General features: G+C 44.3%; 1 protein-coding gene across 8 annotated transcripts in view; it reads right to left on the bottom strand.

Moving 5' to 3' along the window:
* Window positions 1-19,218, bottom strand: part of RYR1 (ryanodine receptor 1) — a 1,068,376-nt gene that overhangs the window by 117,172 nt on the left and 931,986 nt on the right. For all 8 annotated transcript variants that reach the window (XM_069206982.1, XM_069206985.1, XM_069206986.1 and 5 more), the window contains one exon: window positions 9,041-9,122. In XM_069206982.1, coding sequence (XP_069063083.1) covers window positions 9,041-9,122 — 82 coding nt within the window. The remainder of the gene's footprint in view (window positions 1-9,040; window positions 9,123-19,218) is intronic.

The following is a 19,218-nucleotide window of genomic DNA, read 5'->3' as shown; positions in this document are numbered from 1 at the left end:
TTCAACGCGACTCACACCCGCATGCACGCATTCCAAAACATCCACACACACACCCCACATACACACAATGCCCACCACCCCCCTCTCCTGTCGGAGAACCCGACTTACCTGCTTGCAGGGGGTCCTCTGGCTAGAGACAGTCCGCAGCGCTGCTGTCAGCAGCAGCGTCCGCCAGCAAAACACCGCCAGGCCATATCATTGGCCATGATACGGTCGGCGGTGTTTTGCTGTCCATGACCGTCGGCAATGTTCCGCCAGCATTCTGGCGGTATACCGTCGGCAGTCATGATACGCGTAGACAGCTGGTAGCCACGGCGGCAGTATGTTGGTGGCCGTCACCCTGGCGGTAGGCGGTAGTTGTTGTAATGAGCCAATGTTGTAATGAGGGCCTATATCCTTTTCAGACAATCACATATTTTTTTCATGTCATACAAAGAGAAATAATTAATGTTCCCTTAGCATATCATGTCAGCACTCTACTATAGGTGGAATCTAAAATAGACATGTGTCTGTCTTATGTTGTCAAATTAAACACGCAATGATTATGGACCTTAAGCGGTGACATTTATTGGTATGTAATAAGGGTTAAGGTCAAATGGCATCACTAGTTAAATTTCAGGGACAAAGGTCACATGATGCCACTTACTGTGATGTAATTAAGGACAAAGAGTGTTCGCTAGCCCTGGCATTTTGGTAAATTGACATTCATGTTGGTGACCCATTAGGTAGAGGCCCGACTTAAAAATACTTTGCATCATACTCAAGTCTGCTAATGACGGGGTACTAGGTTAGCTGACAAGACTATAGGACCCCGAGATCATATTCTGCAAACCTACTTGTTATTCATCCTCTCAAACCTAAATCAAATGGATGTTGTTCGCTCCAAGTTGAGGGCTTCTCCCTTTGTACCTCACTTCTCAAAAAAAAAAAAATCTGATTCTACCACAGTTTGGACTCCACAGACCTTATGATGGCCTCCTTCTTAACTTTCTTCAGACTCATTTCACTCTTAATTGCCACTAAGCTGCCTGAAACAGGCAGATTAACAGAGTAAACATTCTCAATCGATCTTAGTTCGAGGAGGATTTCGGGATGATCTTTCTGCCCCAATGAATAATATCAAGGATCTAAATGTCCGAAGTTATGTCTTGCCATTTCACATTGTACATGTGAAAAGTGGTATCAATCCGGTCCACCTATAGAATCTGCTTACAGTGCTGTGGTTAAAGCAAAATGCGAAACTCTTATGATCCACTTTGTTTGTTGGCGGTCAAGGCATTCTCTGACGTGGCAACGGAGTATTTTGCTCCATCACTCTTGCAGAGGTGCCAATTACCAAATGTATAAATGTCTATTAGGCCAGCAGACATTTAGGGGCATATTTACAAGTCCCTAGCACCACCTTGCAGTGCCATAGTGTATTTCTTTATGTTAAGGTGGCTTTTCCCCTGCGCCGTATTTACAAAGTGGTGCAATGCTTGCTTTGCGCCACTTTGCAACCCCTTGTGCCACATTATGCCTGTTCAGGCATAATGGGTATAGGGAGGGGTGTTCAGATGCAGGGAGACCCGAAAAAATGGTGCAGTGAAATTTACAATATTTCACTGTGCCATTTTTTCCATCATTTTTAACGCCTGCTCAGAGCAGGCATTAAAATGATGCAGCCTTTTTAATCAAAGATCCTCCCTGTGCTTTGCTGCACTAGCGTCAAAGCTTTTGACGCTAGTTCAGCAAAGCGCCACTATAATATCAAAAAGTTTGACGCTATTCTCCAAAGACTGCCATGGTGCGCCGTATTGTAAATACGGTGCAACCATGGTGTTGTTAGGTGGGGCAGGGGCGACACAAGAAATGTCTTGCATCGAGATCGATGCTCCACTTTCTTGTAAATATGCGCCTTAATGATTTTATAGAAACTCCCATGAAGGCATTTCCTACCAATGCATTGTAACTTTGCCATAGTGGTCTGTCAAACATGACAGAGCAGTACGGCGAAGTTACAGTTTTTTTGTTTTTACTTTCACAAACAAAACCATAAAGCAGGAATTTGCTTTTAAAAATGTAAAAAAAAGTCATGTCCCCCTTGCCATGGAAGTTATCTACCATGATGAGGGGGTCATTTTGCAGTTTTTACTGACCCTTACAACCAGGGCTTTTCTCGTGGTGACGGGCAGTAAAAACTGATCTCATGTCCATTCATATAAATTAAGAGGGCCGACATACAGATCAATCTCTGTTGGCCCTTACTCCAACAGGCCGTCCAAGGCGTCTTACCACAGCGGTGAGAGAGAAGTCTCCCACATGCTTATACCAAGGGTTAGACCACCCTTAAATCTGGTAGGCAAACCTTTATGTTGGTGGAATGGTACTCTGTTATCATCAACATAAAAAATCAGTCCCTAACTTTTGAGCAGCTACGCAGTCAACTGAAGAGACTGTGGAAGGCAATGAAGGATTTGTCATTTGTTCGAAAAAGGGTAGACAAACGTCCAGAGTCAACCACATAGGTGATTGAATTTACGTCCCCCACACCTCTGAGATACAGTTAAACTAGGCAAAGGTGGCACCACCAGAATCACTGTACACAGTTCCAACTTTATGTTATACAGTATTTATGGCACTAATGGATGGGAAAAAAGGCAAAAAGATACTTCCCCGAACCAACTCGTCAAAAGGCTTTTCTTTGGACATTTCCATCTACTGGGAGAAAGGGGGAACTTGGTGTTTAGACTTATTGCAAAGAGGTCACAATGTGGAGTTCCCCAATGCAAGAACAGTTCTCTGCTCCTGATTTCCCATCTGTGATTGCTTATCTGCTGCCTTAAGGCATCTGCATTGTTGTTGTTTTCGAGAACATGTTCAGCTAAAATGTCAACTTTTAACTTGAGATCCCAGAATCAGAGACACTGAAATTTCACGGACAGTGACAGAGTTCTCAATCCTCCCAGCTTTCAAGTACAATATATAGCCATCAGGTTGCCTGTATGAATTGAAACTAGAGAGCTCTTTGCTCCTGGAAGGAAGGTTTTGATTGCTAGTCGGGCAGTGTTTAGTTCAAATTGCTGATCTGAATGTCTTTGAAATGTGTTCCTCATCCTGTGAGGAAAGTATCTGTTCTGAGAAATGCTTGAGGTGTTGACAGGCAAGGTGTCTTACTTGCAAAGATATTGTTGTTGCAAAGCTATCACTGCAGCACTGTGCTTCACTGTGAAGTACCGGTAACAAGGTCATCTCAGCCTCATCAATGTGTTCCCATTATAGGCTAAGCAGTTTTCTAAATGGTCACTGACCTAATGTGAAGACAACGCATAAGAACCAGAATGCAGGAAAACATGCAACCTAAGCGAGTCTTGAGCTTTGGGACTGTGGCGCTTCATTAGGATTGGACATTAAGGGGGTCATTCTGAACCCGGCGGGCGCTGCCCACCGGGCGGAAACCACCCAAACACCGCCCCGCGGTCAGATGACCGCGGGGGACAATCCAACTTTCCTGCTGGGCCGGCGGGCGATCTGCAAAAGATCGCCCGCCGGCCCAGCGGGAAAGCCCCAGCAAAGATGAAGCCGGCTCCAAATGGAGCCGGCGGATTTGCTGCGGTGCGACGGGTGCAGTGGCACCCGTCACGATTTTCAGTGTCTGCCAAGCAGACACTGAAAATCTTTATGGGGCCCTGTTAGGGGGCCCCTGCACTGCCCATGCCAGTGGCATGGGCAGTGCAGGGGCCCCCAGGGGCCCCACGACACCCCGTTCCCGCCAGCCTCTTCCTGGCGGTGTAAACCGCCAGGAACAGGCTGGCGGGAAGGGGGTCGGAATCCTCATGGCGGCGCTGCTTGCAGCGCCGCCATGGAGGATTCCTTTGGCCAGGGGAAAACCGGCGGGAAACCGCCGGTTCCCCTTTTCTGACCGCGGCTTTACCGCCGCGGTCAGAATTGGCCAGGAAGCACCGCCAGCCTGTTGGCGGTGCTTCCACGGTCCCCGGCCCTGGCGGTCATGGACTGCCAGGGTCGGAATGACCCCCTAACAGCCTAGAGTGTTTGCTTGTGTTTATGTGGAAGGAAAATCCTTCTCTTTCATTATAGCATTCAAAGAACCCAAAAATATGATATCCTGTGAGGGATAAAGGATGGACTTTTTGACACTGAGGGGGAGGCCCAAAAATGACAGAAGTTCAGTTTGTTTCAGAAAAAAAAATTAAACAATGGTACTGATGCGAAGCGAGTTTTTTCTCTGCATGTCAGACCACTGTTTGTTTTCCTAGTGTGCATCCGCTATGCCTGACTAACAGACCATGGCAAGTAAATCCTGTGATGGTCGCTCTGGCTACATGACAAGCAGGAAGACCAGAGATGACACAAATCACCTACCTTAACTCCTATGTTTGTCTCTGCAGACTCAACACCTTTCATGAGGTGTTTATCAAAGGTTAAATGAAACTGACCAATCCTTTGCCTGTTCAAACGGCTACCATGTCAGTAACCTTTAAAACTGTGCACTACACAACTTTGTCATGTTCAATGTTATGCTTGGTACCAGGTATACTTGAACCTGCTATGGAACTGTTCCTCTGATCTGCTCTAGCATGTTGCCTGGAACAATACATAACTCCAGATCAAGACTATGGGCCTAATTTAGAGTTTGGCAGAGGGGTTACTCTGTCACAAAGTTCACGATATCCCGTCTGCCGAAATATAAATTCCATTATAGCGTATGGGATTTATATTTCAGCGGACGGGATATCCATCACAGTTGTGATAGAGTAACCCCTCTGCCAAATTCTAAAACAGGCCCTATGTGTTCTAAGAGCAGGCCCTCCTCCTGATTCAGTTAGTTCTGCAGCTGCAAGGAAGAGCCATGTTACTGCTTACAGATGCAGCTGGTTGCATGGTATGTGGTACATTAGCAATATTTACAAGGAACACAATTGCTACAGCTCTTCTAAGAAGGCTGAACCATTCCCTACAGGATTCTTTACAAAGGTTTGCAGATGATCTTCCAACCAAGAAAAGAGAGGTTTTCAAAGATTGAGGTCATGATGGAGTCCAGTCGTATTATCAGTGCAGTGCCAGATTACTTGGTCTTAAAAACTCATTCTCATTACTGCTTCTTGGTAACGAAGAAATCATTTTTGCAGCAACTCACTTCTAAAACCTGATGCAGGCAGACAATCTTGAATCTCCCCTTTCTGGTGCTACTTTCTTAGAAGCATATGAAGGTAAAGAGATGCACCAAATTAAGTTCTTGATGGAGACACTTGAGACTTAGGGTCTGGAGATAAATAATGGAATGTACAAAACATTACTGCAAAACGCATGAACGATGATTCTCTGAACAGATAGTTCAAACATCTTAGTGGCCTCAGCTACAGCACCAGCCACCTCAACAGTAACAACAGTGCTGACCTGTGAGAGGCAGAAGACAGAAGCCCTCTGTCTCCAAGTTCATGGCTGTTGTTAAAGAGCACTCTCTGTTCCCACTCTCCTGTGTGTGACACAGAACACATAAGAGAGTGGCAAAGAATTACAAAGGACAAATGTGTACTGAATATTAAGCAACGTGGCTAATGTCTCAGGTGCTACACCTATCCACCCACGACTACACCAAAGAGGTCCAACAACTGCCATCAGCAAGAACTTCAAAGCAAGGTCAAAATCTTGTTACAAAAAAAATGAGCTAGTTTCAAAGAAGAGGACCAGCCATGAATTCAAACCCATTCCCAATTTTCATACAATAAGGAAGGGGATCAAGAAAGAATTTGTTTTAATTAGGTGTGATAGATTAATTAAGTTAATCGTTCATTGGGCGTGCATTACAAACCTTCAGGAAACACATTTCATTATTCCACCTGTAAGAAAGCACTGCAGATTCTTAATGTCCTTGAGAAAACTTATTTTTGGTAATGATACTTCTGGTGGATACATAATCTTGATGCAAAATCCTCACTTTATGAATTATCCTTTCAGACTTCAGAGTGGTTTGGAAATTCTTTTCCCTAGCAAGATCTCTCCAGCAGTGCCTTGTGGTTTCATAGATGACTTCGCATCTAACATGACAACACAAGTGTGTATTAGGCACTAACTAGCACACTGGTGTCACTTCCATTCAGGCTAAAATTGGGTCTAAGACCTTTTTCAAGGCTTTGGTGGCTAAGCAGTTGAAGAGAAAAAGCAAATGTTTGTAAATTCGTATCTCAGTGATTGGCTGATCATAGATTCCTTTCTTAAATAGCCTCTCTAGCATTTCGACATTCTGTACACCAATTCAGGTCAATGGCAAATGTAGTCCAGACCATTCACTAGCTATGAATTGCCTTAGACTTCAAAGTGCAGGTTTGTTCCTTTGGTGGACAAACTTATATCCTCCTCAAGTACTGTGATCTCAAAAACAGCTCATCCCTCAACCACGCAGACATCATCCATCCTGGATAGAGTTGTGCATTTTCCTGCTTCCACAAGCTCATCTTCATCTGAGACTTTCATAGCCGGGTCAAGAAGATCAGTGGTGCCAATTATCCGGCTAATGGGAAGGAACACTGACACTAATTCTAGCAACAATCCAATCCTTCCTGTGCTGATTTTAATCAAGAAATCTAATGAAGTGTGCATCTTTTCATCAAGACATTCTAAGCCAGACAGTAGACACAGACCCCTCTCTGCTGATTTGAAGAATCCATAAGGGCTATCGTCAGATTCAAGGCAGGTGATTTCAGAAATAAATATCATACTATACCAGCTGTTAAACAACAGTTCTTGAGGATCTCTTCTGTGATTGAGTTTTCCCCTTGTATGGATATCTTTGTCTTCAGGTACAATCTACCAGGAACTAAGGAAACACTCTTTTGGTTGACTGTTCAGGGAAGCTTCGTATGCCTTTCCACCAACACTTTGTAAAGGCAGTGATCATGAAACTTTCATACTACAAAGCCAGGGTGATCATCATAGGTCTGGGGTGGCACAGGAATGGTAGTTCAATGACATATTACATCTACAGAAGCAGATGCACATTTGGCTGCCGTGCAGTCTAAATCTTCTTCCAAGTTTGTAGGCCAGATTGTACACCTTAACCTTCTATCATTGAACTTGCCTGCTTAGATCCTGAACTCATTCAATGTGAATATCTGAATATGCCCTGTGATTGTATGGACGTTTCAAAAGAAGCCAAGCATCCATCCATCAGTGCTTCCTATGCCTTCAAATTAAGAGATTCTACATCTAGTAAATACAGAAAAACATTGATCCCATCTGATGTCAAGCAGCAGCTCTACTACTGTAATTATTCTACTTGGACAAATCAGGGTTGCAGTTCTCTTCCCCAAATGTACATCTTGCAGCCATTAATACTCACAGAAAACGACCTTCACAAACCTCTTTCTTCTGAGTCCTAGTCATTAAGGACTTCCTAGAATATGTTAAAAAATGGTTCCCATCAGTCTAGAGACCTTAATCTTCTGATGTCTGGGAAACTGAGTAGTTCTTTCGAAACTCATCGGCCTCCCTCTTGAGGTTATCCCTAAGGTGTATTTACAGTGTACCTCCCAGAAAGCTGCTTTCTTGGTACCTTAGCAGAGTTAGCAATATTCAAAGCATTTTCTCACATGAGTACTATACTGTATACCAAAAGAAAAAAGTGGTCATGAGGAAGTATCCACGTTTTCTTTACAAGGTAGAGTCAGACTTCCAGGTTATTCAGCACACCTCACTTCCAACCTTTTTCCAAAATCCTTCCCCCACAGCAAAGAGATCTTTGAGATCTTTGTGCAGTGCATATGTTAAGAAAGAGCTTAAATTCTATCCACTCAAGAACAACAATATTTAAAAAATCAAAAATCCTTTTGCAACCAATGGACCTGTTTGAAAAGATGTTTCCACCTCAGAGCACTCCATTTCTAGGTGGAATGTTCCTTATATTTACTTGTTTGTTATGGCAAAGCAATTAAAACTCTAACATGTACACCTAAAGCTCATTCAAGTACTACAAGTAAAGTGACAACTACTGCTTTGTTAAGGAATATCTCCATAGCAGAGATTTTCAAAGCAGCTACTTGGAAGCTAGTCTGTAAATTCACAAGGCACTGTTTGTGATAGATTCTAGGGATGATGCCCTACAAGGTCAGATGTCTCTGAGGCCCCTTACCTGTAGTCCACATTCTCCTGCAATAAAATGTCAATTAAAATCACAAGTAACTCTCCCTCATCTCAAATGGAAGAAAAAAGAAAATAGTGCTCTGTCAGGATCTTAAGTCCCTGTACATACGAAATAGAGAAACTTCCACAGGAGAAGAATGATAGCAAACTGGTTGAATGTGTTTGCTTAAAGGACCAGTAGCATTTTTTCACGCTGTATGGACTGCAGCCTATCTGGCTAAATTGACCTTTCGTCTTTTTTTTCCTTTGAAAAGGTTTTATGAAAGGGTTTGTGTCGACATCTTTCTTAACCTAGTTTCTATTTTAAAGTGTAAATGGCTACTTTTTAAAAGAAAATAAATTAAGTTAGTTTATAATAGGCTGCTAAAATACAGGTTTGATTTAAAAATGTATTTCTCTGATAAAAAGTAGTTATGGTAAGTATTTTAAAAAAGTGCTTGGTCAGGACTATTCGTGCGTATTATTTCCATGGAGAGTGCCCAAAGGAAGAACTAGGATTACAGGTAAATATTCTTGAACTTTTTAATGTGTAAACGAGTTGCTAAGGGAGATGGCATGGTATGAGATACAGGAGGAAGCGATGTTTTTGCTAAAAAGGTTGCTGTTGTAAAGAAGCAATAGATAGTGCCTTTGCTATGGCTAAAATTATATAAAAATGTAAACACACTGGAATAAGCAGAGACCTTCCTTAGTAAGGTTTATGGATGCATTAACTCATCTAAGATACTTGGTACAGGACCAGGCAGGAAGCCAAGAGAATTCAGTAAACATGCATAGAGAAGCTGAGAGGATTGGGCAAGCGTGCATTCCCATCTGTACTGATTGCTCTAACTAGATCTCAGTAGGGTAGTATCAGTGGGTTAACACTGGGTGCCCTCTTTCACAGTTGTCAAGTGCATACCTTCTAGCAGAGACAGCAGCATCACCACCATGTCCTTCTGCAGATCCAGCAGCTCCTTCAGCAAGCCAATCTGACTGGAATCCTGTGAAACAGAGAGGCACATACAAAAGCACATGGTTCAGTCAAAAACAAAAACTTTAGCCAGCACACCACTACTTGAGCTGAAGATCCCCAGTCAGCATCTTCTAAACTGAGTGGAAAGGTAGAGGGAACAAGAGTTCTCTGGGGCAAGAACACTAGTTCTTCAGTTCACCAGCTTTTAAGCGCCAGTGAACATTACTTGTACAGCAGGTTGGTGGATGGAAAAGAGGACTAAGAAGCATCTCTTTTAGTCCCCCCCTTGACCCCAGAGATGAAGTCCTTCAGCATAATTTAAGAACTACAGACAATGACCGATTTTAAAACTTCTACCCTGCTCTAGCATAAGTACCATAATGTATATAATTGCAAGCAGAGGAAGATTCCTTGTTGGATTGGCTTACAATCTATAGATTAGTTAGGTGCCTACGTGAGTTAAGGGCTTTTGAACAATGTAAAACACAAAGTGGTGGTAAGCACAGACCACTACGTATGTACAACTCTGTTAGAGCACTATCAGTAAAGGTTGAAAGGTGCCACTAGCACTGAAAGTTCCTCTGTCGCCACATTTAAACAAGTGTCACTTCAGCTGAGCCTTCACTCACAACTAATAATGAGAAACGTTGGTCATTTTTAGGGAGCCAAATATCTGTCCATTTTAATCTAGACTAAGGCCATCATGATTTTTGTCACACTCCACCAGGCAGGCCACCAAATAGTCAAATCCTTTAGTGAACAATAAATCTACAGTGTAGTTGAACTTAAAATCACTCACTTGCATACAATTGCTAAAGTAATCGTTTCACCCTTACGACTTTTAGGAGGCCTGAAAGCCTTAGGTGAATCATGTAGTTATACCTTCTCTCACTACTAATAGAGGACCACGAAATCTCAGATTTCATGAATGCTTTGGAAAACACAAGTATGCTCTGTCATCCAGTGCTGAGAGAAGTGGGCCTCCGTGTATTTCACAACATCCTTACTGATGAAGAACCATCTCTAATGAGCATAGTGATTTTACGTCATGCTCAACAATGCAGAGATAATGAGAGATGTTAGTGATAACCGTCAGAACACACCCTGTTAAGAGCAGATGAGAGAGTTGTCAGTTGAGTCACTCATATTGCTCTGCTGATGAAAATTAGACCTTCTTTAGCTCCTTGCCCACTGCAGTAGTATGTGTGCCATGCTGCTACAATGCTGCCATACCTGCTGGGTTATAGCAAAAGCCATTGCCGAAAGCCAAGCAAGCAGAAGACCCCAACTCTCAGTTTTCTCACTCAATACCCAATTTTCCTTCCATTCTCAAGGAATGCAGCAAAGCAATACCCTTATACCCCCCTCTAACTCGATCCATCCTGCCACACAGTCCAGCTAGTGAAGTGGAATTTACCATACGAGGTTCAAAATCACATAATGCATTCTAGAAAACAAACTCTACATGTAACTAAAAGGTAAACTGAACCACAAAATGCTTAGAAGAACATATTTATATTTACTCTTTCTTCTTTTAAATATAATTTAAAAGTTAATCACATAATGTATTCCACGTGCAATTATTTTACTTACTATAAAAGTGGGTTAGAATATATATAAAACAATACTTCCGGGGGCTTCCCACTCCTGATCTCAAAATTCAGTCAGACGAAGACCTATAAGCACAATTGCCAAGATAACAATCTTGGTGGTATACTCCCACTTTTTAGGCAGAACTAACTCCATCTAGTTTTCGTACCTCAACCACAAGTGTTAAACCACAGGAACTATAATATAAAACTTTTTCAGGAATGCTCTATGGAAATTCTTCCTTTCAATAAATCTGCCACCCTCGGGGCCACGGAGTGATGCTAAGCAGCTACCTTCTATTAAGGACCCCTTTTTAAAATATGGAATGACAGAAGAGCTCCTCATATTGAAGAAGACATCAGTAGCACTGCTTTAGTAATGGCTCTCGCCTTTAAAGAAAAATCCAGCTATATGTAGAGATCCAGGCCCACACTGTAGGGTTTCGTGCTCCTTCATCAGGGGACTGCATAAACATGTGATGGGCAGGAGACGTTGCAGACCTGAGAATGGGTGTGTAGTTAAAGGGGCTTGAGGGAATCATTGTCTCCCAAAGAAACCTGCAGGCTTAGGTGATGTTGAAGGTATCTGCAAAGGGCCTAGGACTGAAAGAATATATTTGAGAGAAGCGCAGTATATAGCTGGGACAGCATTATCGAGGAAATCGTGTGTAATCATGGAATCACAGGCACGACGAAGCACAGTGTCGTCATAGGAGGAGGAAGAAAATTGAACGCTAGGATATCGCCGTTATTAAGACTTTAGTAACATGGACTTTTAAATTACCCTGACTGCCCAGAACTGTGCTTTAGCAGCAAAAGAAATTAACTTCGATTTAGAAATAGTGCCATTCTGGGTTAAAGAAATTGCGGAAGAATCTTATGTACTGGTGTACTGAATCGGACACATTTGAATTTTAGAAATGGCAATGCAGGGGCATAGTGAGCATTCCCAAACAAAAAAGTATTTTCTATAAGGAACATGGCAAAGGGTCATAAATCTTTAAAGCAATATCAGATCGAAAGTAAAGTGTTTCTTCAAAAATATTCATGGGTACGTTCAATCAGATGAATAAATTGCTTATCCTTTGATCACAGTCCTTCTGATGTACGTGTTATCCTCGCAAAGATTCTACACAATGAACTTTCTTCCCGTGCTTTTGATATTTTTTGAAGTATCAGGACACTATTGTGGCTCCAGCTTTAATCTACAAGACATTATACCGCATCTAGCAAAGATGGAGGGAATCAGATATGTTGTTAGAATATACGCGGAAGGTTTTGATATAAATATGGCAGGATGATCAGTCAGCATTATGTAGCATTCCTTTTAGCAGAGATGAGATGAGCTAGCAGTTTATCTCTTATCAAATGTCCACTGATTCCCTCCAGTAATCTTTCTTAGCTTGGTCTACAAGTTTCCCTATCCAGTAGTTCTCTGCTTCTAGATGGCTCTAACTTGGCCACAATAAAGCCAAAAAATAGTTGCTTTCAAATCCAAAATTCTTCATGTCTCCCTATGCATAATTGGGTCAAAACTTGTTCAGCATGATGCAAATTTTAATGTCTCTAATGCAACAGTATTTTGAGTCCACTCAATAATCTTTCAACCATGGGAATAGAGAACAATGGCTACCTCTTTGGGTATCAGATTAAAGCCTAAATTGCAGTCAGATGCCACATGACTCCAATTACAGTCAGAGCACTGCTGACAAGATAAACAGCGAATTGCATAATGGAAGAAATCTTAGATATTAGAGGGTTGATATTTTTTCAGCCACTGCTTCTCCAAGAGCTCCCTCACGCTCCTATTGCTAGAATAAACAACCAAATTGGATGGTCTCCTGGCAGCCAGAATCAGGTCCAAGCCGTCAGACAGTAGACAGCAGGGCTTGAATAACTTTTGTTCATCTTTCTTCTCAGCAGATTTATAGATTTTGGTGTAGGGCCCTTTCTGCACCATAAGAATGACTTCAGCATTATCACTCTGGAAATGAAAGGAATAGGAGGGAACATTTATTGGAAATAAAAAGACCAGTCACCTCTGAAAACATCTCCCAAGTGTCCATTCTGAGATTTCTTTTTCAGAGCAGAAGGGTGACATTTTAGGTCACCTTGGTAAATCCCTACACCAAAATGTCTTCCTGGAGAAGCAGAGCATATTTTCACTGGTAGTTTGAAGACAAATGCTTGCTCAAGAAGTTCACTTTCACAGTTGTGTTATTTGACGTGCAAAAACTGTCAACGTCGGCGAAAAGTCTGGTCTCCTCGCACATTTTTTTGCAAACTACGCTTCCTCTCTTGTTTGTGTAACACATGGTAAGTGTATAGTCCCTTAATATCGGAACTTATGTCCTTGCCACCAGAGAAAGAAACACTTTCAGTGGGAGGCGAACTGTCCTCTAATCAAACAATTTGATGTCAAGGACATATCTGTGCGATTTGAGATTCAGCCAATTACATTGTTTCCCAGGAGGGCTCCCCATTCAAGGAGAGAGGCCTTGGTCACTTCCTTTCATAGAGCCAATAGTTCGGAAAAAATCCCCCAACACCACGGGACTGAACTTAGTGTACCGTACTCATATCCTGTTAGTGTGGCTGCTGAGGCACTGATTCTACTGCAGGGCGTTGCCGCAGCTGTCTCGTACAGAGGCAGGCCCGAGGCACTGTATAAAAGCATGAAGCTATCAGGTCCAAGAGGCACAGTACTGCCCAGACATTTTAGTGTGGCTTTGGTGTGAAATGAACAATCATAGGCTGACTGTAGCACGACCTTTCTTACAGTGGTAAAGCTCCCATGATATATCAAAATCTGCACAGTTGAATTTTGTGTGCCAAGCTGGTATCACCCACACCTTTTTTTAATTTTTTTTAAAGAAACGTCCAAGTCACTAAAACGTTCACTGTAGTAGTTGAGTGTCTTTTGGCAGACCTTGCATTCTCAAGTACAGTTAGAAATCTACATACTGCCACTGAAGGTAAGCTACCATCACTTTCATCAATATTAATGGGACCGAGCAACAAGGATTTTTCATTTCTCAAAAACAAATCCCCACTTTGCCACCCTCGGCCAGCAGTAATGGTGTCTGACCGTTATACTAAAAATGAAACTCAAAGTCCTTTATAGAGATTTTTTTTTAGGGAAAGCCCTTATTAGCGGTTTTAAAGCAGACGAGGATATCCACTTGACCCCCTTGCGTGGCCAGAAAGTCCACGCTCTAGAAGGGGAAAGCAATCCCCAGTAGCCACAGTGAGATTAAAGGACAATTGGAGAAAGTCCTCATAGGTTAGGACGAGGCGAAGCAGGACAAAGACAACACACCAGAAGAGGGGGACCACCCTAAAAATAAGAAGACCCAAGAAGAGATTAGTTATTTTTACCTGGAAATCTAGTTTTCCAACTATGGAATCTTGTATAATCACGTTTGAATTAATCCTTGTCGTCAGGCTACGATTCTCTGGCAACAGTAAACACAGTTAAAATGGACACTGTCCTCAACAACAGTGTTTGTTTAGAAGAACTCCACCTCGTTTACAACAACCGGAATTTCAGCCAGTGGGGTGGAAATGCTGAGTTCGTTCACTCCCCCTAGAGGCCAACAAAGCTCATATCCTTGCAGGAAGCCTCTCACCGGGGGAAAGGGAGGGTCGAATGTGAATATATGAAATATACCAACTCTGGAAAGCTGAAGTAACGGCTAAGTAACTCGTTTCTTATCCATCACAGGATCTTTCATATTTTCACATGCTTGGATTACAATGGAAAGTAGTACATAACATTTGAATAGACCGAGAAGCAGGCTCGCCGTACTGAAACAGACAGAACTGCTTGTCCCACTTTTGAGTCTGCTGCTGCATTCATATCCACTAAATAATGCCGAGTAAAGCTATGCTTGCTCTTCCAAATGGTAAATGTCTTGTAAAGAAACTCCAGCATAAAGTGCATATATTGTTGACATGCTTCTGATGGAGTGTGTCCTTAGTCTGCCTGGAGCAGACACTTTGCCTTGTTGAGACAGGCGATGCAGGCTGATAACCATCATGTAATGCCATCTTTGGAAAACAGGCAGCCTCTTCCTGGATGGCAAATAATTGACCTGAAAAATGTAAGTCCTTGGCTTTGTCCATATAGTTTGATGCCCTGGCAGTCATCCCGGGAATGCAAGGATCTCTCTGCAGAAGTGGACAGATTATAGAAGAAAGATCGCAAGATGACAAGTTCATACAAGTGAAGGTCAGTAAGGACTTTTGGCGTGAACCTTGTGTTGGTCCGTAAAATCACCTTGTCTTTGGTAAAGCAAAGGTATTGCTCTTTTATGGTAATGGCCCGTAATTCTACGACTCTCCTTGCTAAGGTGAGAGCAAGCTGAAGTACGCTGCTCAATAAAAGGAATTTCCGGTGGCTCTATGAATGGAATTGAAAGGAGGCAGCATGAGTTGGCAAAACAAACAAGTTACTTAACTTCGGTAACGCATTATGTTGTAAAAACTATGGGGCATATTTATAAGCCCAAAGCACCACCAGAGCGTCACTTTCTGTGATGCTTTAGTGGCACTGTGCACTGCGCCATATTTACAAGGCTGCACTAAGCCACTATTTGTGGCTTAACACCGCCTTATAAATATGGGTCTCTCCGATAGTTCTCTGCGGCAGAAGGGTGGGCAATGGGTGTTGCTGTGGGCCTACCACTGCAACACCCATTGCTTCTGACGTTGCCCCAGATTTACAAGAAATCGTAAATCTGAGGCATCGCCAAAAACTAACCACACCCCAGGGTTGACGATTGCATTGCGCAACTTGGAGAAATACTTTTCTTTCTCCCTGTTTTTGCTTTTTCTATGTGTGCTGCATTTTGCAGCACACGTAGAAAGAGTGAAAGGCCTGAATGATTGTTTATGTGCAGGGTTGGTCAGGGAGCCACAGAAAAGTGTTTAAGGCAGACAGATAGTCATTGAGAGTGCCCAGAACAGAGCCCTGCTGGGCAATAGATAGAATGAAAAGAAAAACATCAGAGAGAGAAGCAGAAAGAGGATCTATAGACGTCTCTGTGGAATATTTTACAAATCTTTGCCAACTGCAGGTTTATAACGTATTTGTGGAGGAACACCTGGCTGCTAAATTAATATTGCAGACTTCGGGAGGAAGATCAAAGGCTGTCAACTGTCGCCTCTTAATCTCGACGGATGAAGGCACAGACTTTAAAGGTTTGAGTGGAGGACCCTCCTTTGCTGCTGCGACAGAAGATCCTCCCGCAGGGGGAGCCTGATCGGAGAATCAATGCTCATTTTCAGAAGCTTGGGATACCACACTCTACGAGCCCAGTTTGGAGCCACAAAGATTACTTGGGCTCGTCGTTTTTCATCTTCTTGAGAACTCTGGGCAGAAGTGGTGTGGGTGGAAAGGAGTATCGGAGGCCTGAGCTCCATTTGCGACGAGAAGCGTCTCTGAGCGATAGCCGCCTTGGAAACTCCAACATGCAAAACTGCTGACATTGTGGGTTCTCTTCGGAGGCCAACAGATCTGACCAAGGCTCTCCTCACTGGTGAAAGAGTCATTGTGCCACCTCCGAATGGAGACACCACTCATGCTTCGCTAGGCATCAAAGGCTGAGTGCGTCTGCCATGGCGTTCGGAGAACCTGCCAGGTGTTGAACCAGCAGGGTTATGCCCTGCTGTTTCAGCCATCCCCAGAGATGGAGGGCCTCTTGACAAAGTTTCTGTGACCCCACCCTGCCCTGCTTGTTGCAGTACCACATGGCAGTGGGGTTGTCCATGAACACCTGCACTAACTTCCCCTTGGCAGAGGGAAGAAATGCTTTCAGTGCTAGGCGGATCACCTGGAGCTCCGGCAGATTGATGTGGAGTCCGGATGCCGCTAAAGACGAGAGGCCTCTATCTCCACCTCTCCCATATGGCCGCCCCATCCCAGAAGTGATGCATCTGTCACTACTCTGAGGTCTGATTGGGGAAGGGAGAAGAGTCTGCCTTCGACCCAGTTGTGGTTCGTAATCTACCACTGCTAGTTTTTTGCAGTTCCCTCCGAGATCTGGACCATGCTGGAGAGATTTCCCTGATGCTGCGCCCACTGGAACTTCAGGTCCCACTGCAGAGCCCTCATATGCCATCTGGCATGATTCACCAGCTAAATGCAAGAGGCCATGAGGCCAAGCAGCCTCAGAGTCAGTCTCACCAAAACCCAGGATAGAGACTGAAACACTGATATCATAACCTGAATATCCTGGACTTGCTGCTCAGAAGGATAAGCCCTAAACTGCACTGTGTCTAGAACAGCTCCTATGAAAGACAGCATCTGAGAGGGAGTCGTGTGACTTTAGCACGTTTATAGTGATCCCCAGTGAATGCAGAAGGTTCATTATAGTCTGGAGTTAGGAGACGACACCCTGGGGCAAACCCGCCTCCAACAGCCAGTCGTTGCGGTAAGGGAAGACTGAAACCCCTAACCTGCGCAGATGAGCTGCGACCACAGCCATCACCTTGGTGAACACCCAACAGATGCTAGTAAGGCCAAATGGAGGCACAATGAACTGAAAGTGCTATTGGCCTACCTTGAACTACAGGTAATGCCTGTGGGGGGCAGGATGGGATTGTGAAACTACGCATCCTGTAAATCCAGCGCTACCCATCAGTCTTCCAGGTGTAGGGCAGACAAGAACTGATCCAACGTGAGCATCTTGAACTACTTGAGGAAGAACTTGATGGGTGAAGAACCTTTTTCTTTTTGGGTATTAGAAAGTACCGGGAATAACAACCACCGCCTACTTCTAATATTGGGACCCTTTCTATGGCTTCCTTAGCTAAGAGAGCCTTAACTTCCTCTTGGAGCAGAGAAAATGATCCTCCGCCAGCCATTTGAATGTTGGTGGTATTGGGGGAGGGAAGGATTGGAAAGGCAAGGCTTAGCACCTTCTGAATGATATGCAGTACCCAAAAGTCTCATGTAATGGACTGCCAGTGGAGAAGGTGATGTTGAATTCTCCCTCCAACTGGGCAAGCATGGTCCTGCAGAACAAAACTAGGAGAGCTTGGAGGTTGCAGCTGCCTGGAGCTGTGTGGTGGATGACTTTCTGGCTTCCCGACCCTATAGGTCTGAAGGCACCGCACCCAAATCCTCGCATAGTTTGGGGAGCATGCGCAGAATGGTGGGTGGCATAGGGCTGGCGCAGCGGTATGCCCCTTCTCTGGCCATGCAAGGTGGAAAGGCAGAAGGTGGACAAGGGGTCACCAAAAGGCCCAAGGATTTAACCGAATCCTTAAAGCGCTCCAGCACCGAGTCTGCCTTCTCACCAAATAAGTGAGTCCTGTTAAAGGTCATGTCCATATGTTTTGCCTGGACATCAGCCCAAAAAAGCCAGATGTTCTCAGCCAGGCCCAGTGCCACAAGGTCATGATCGATGCAACCGCTCTACCCAGCGAGTCAGTCGTATCTTGGCCACACCGAATGGTGAACTTCTCTGCATCCCTCCTGTCTTTTACTGCTTGGGAGAGTATGGCCAAGGCATCCTCTGGGACCTGGAGCAGCTCTTGTGCAACCGTATCCCATATGGTGTGCGAGAAACGTCCCAATAAGCACAAGGTGCTCATCAACCTCAATGCCAGGCTGGTGGAAGAAAACATGTTCTTCCCAAGCTGATCCAGTCTCTTGGATTCCCTGTTCGGGGAAGGGGACACACCGTGGGAAGTGGAGGCTTGGACTCCCAAGCTCTAGGGGTAGGGTGTTGGCTGAGGAAACTAGGGTTGCCCAGTGAAGGGAGATTGCAACAGGCAATCATCCTAATTACAGGATCCCCTGTGTTGAGCTTGGACCAAGTTCCCAGCAGGATGTCAGTAAGCGCTTCCTTAAAGGGCAGGAGGGGTTCAGAAGTGGAAGCCCCATGCTGAAGCACTTCAGTCCAGAGGTTAGGCTTGACAGCTACTGAGGGCAGTTTGAGGTCTAGGACCTCCGCTACCCTATGCACCACCATTGCATAGGAAGCTTCCTCCTCCACATCCACAGTGTTGGGAGAGAGCAAACCAGTATCTAGAGAGGTGTCCAGTCCACTGGCCTCTCCTTGTTCCTCATACCAGTCCATAAATCTTTTGAACTGGTGTTCCAATGGGTCCAGTGACCCCTCTCACTCTTCCTACATGCCTGGCTGCTGAACATAAGGTTCAGGCAATGATCTGGCACCTATACACACTGTCAGCACCGGAATCAGCCTCGTGCAATGCCTTACAGCTCTGAATCGTCTGGAATCAGAATGGGGCTGGTGCCACCGGTGGGTGCCGTTGGTTCCAGGAGCATCGGCGTTGTGACGGGTGCCAGAGAAGATACGACCGGCGCCGGTCCGGATTCGAATCCATCAGACCCCATCAAAGCTGAGGCCGAAGCCGCCAGTGTGTGGAACCTGATTGCCCGTACCCTGGCCCCGTGGGGCCCGAAGACATGCCAGAGTGGTCAGCCTGCTCGAATATGCAGCACATGGCCTGGAACAGCGAGGAGAAGTCAAAATCTGCTTGGACTTCTTCTTTTTGTGCCTC

The sequence above is a fragment of the Pleurodeles waltl genome, chromosome 9, assembly GCF_031143425.1.
Source record: "Pleurodeles waltl isolate 20211129_DDA chromosome 9, aPleWal1.hap1.20221129, whole genome shotgun sequence".
Classification (NCBI taxonomy): Eukaryota; Metazoa; Chordata; class Amphibia; order Caudata; family Salamandridae; genus Pleurodeles; species Pleurodeles waltl.
The sequence above is the reverse complement of the archived record's forward strand: the minus strand, read 5'-3'. Positions and strand labels throughout refer to the sequence as shown.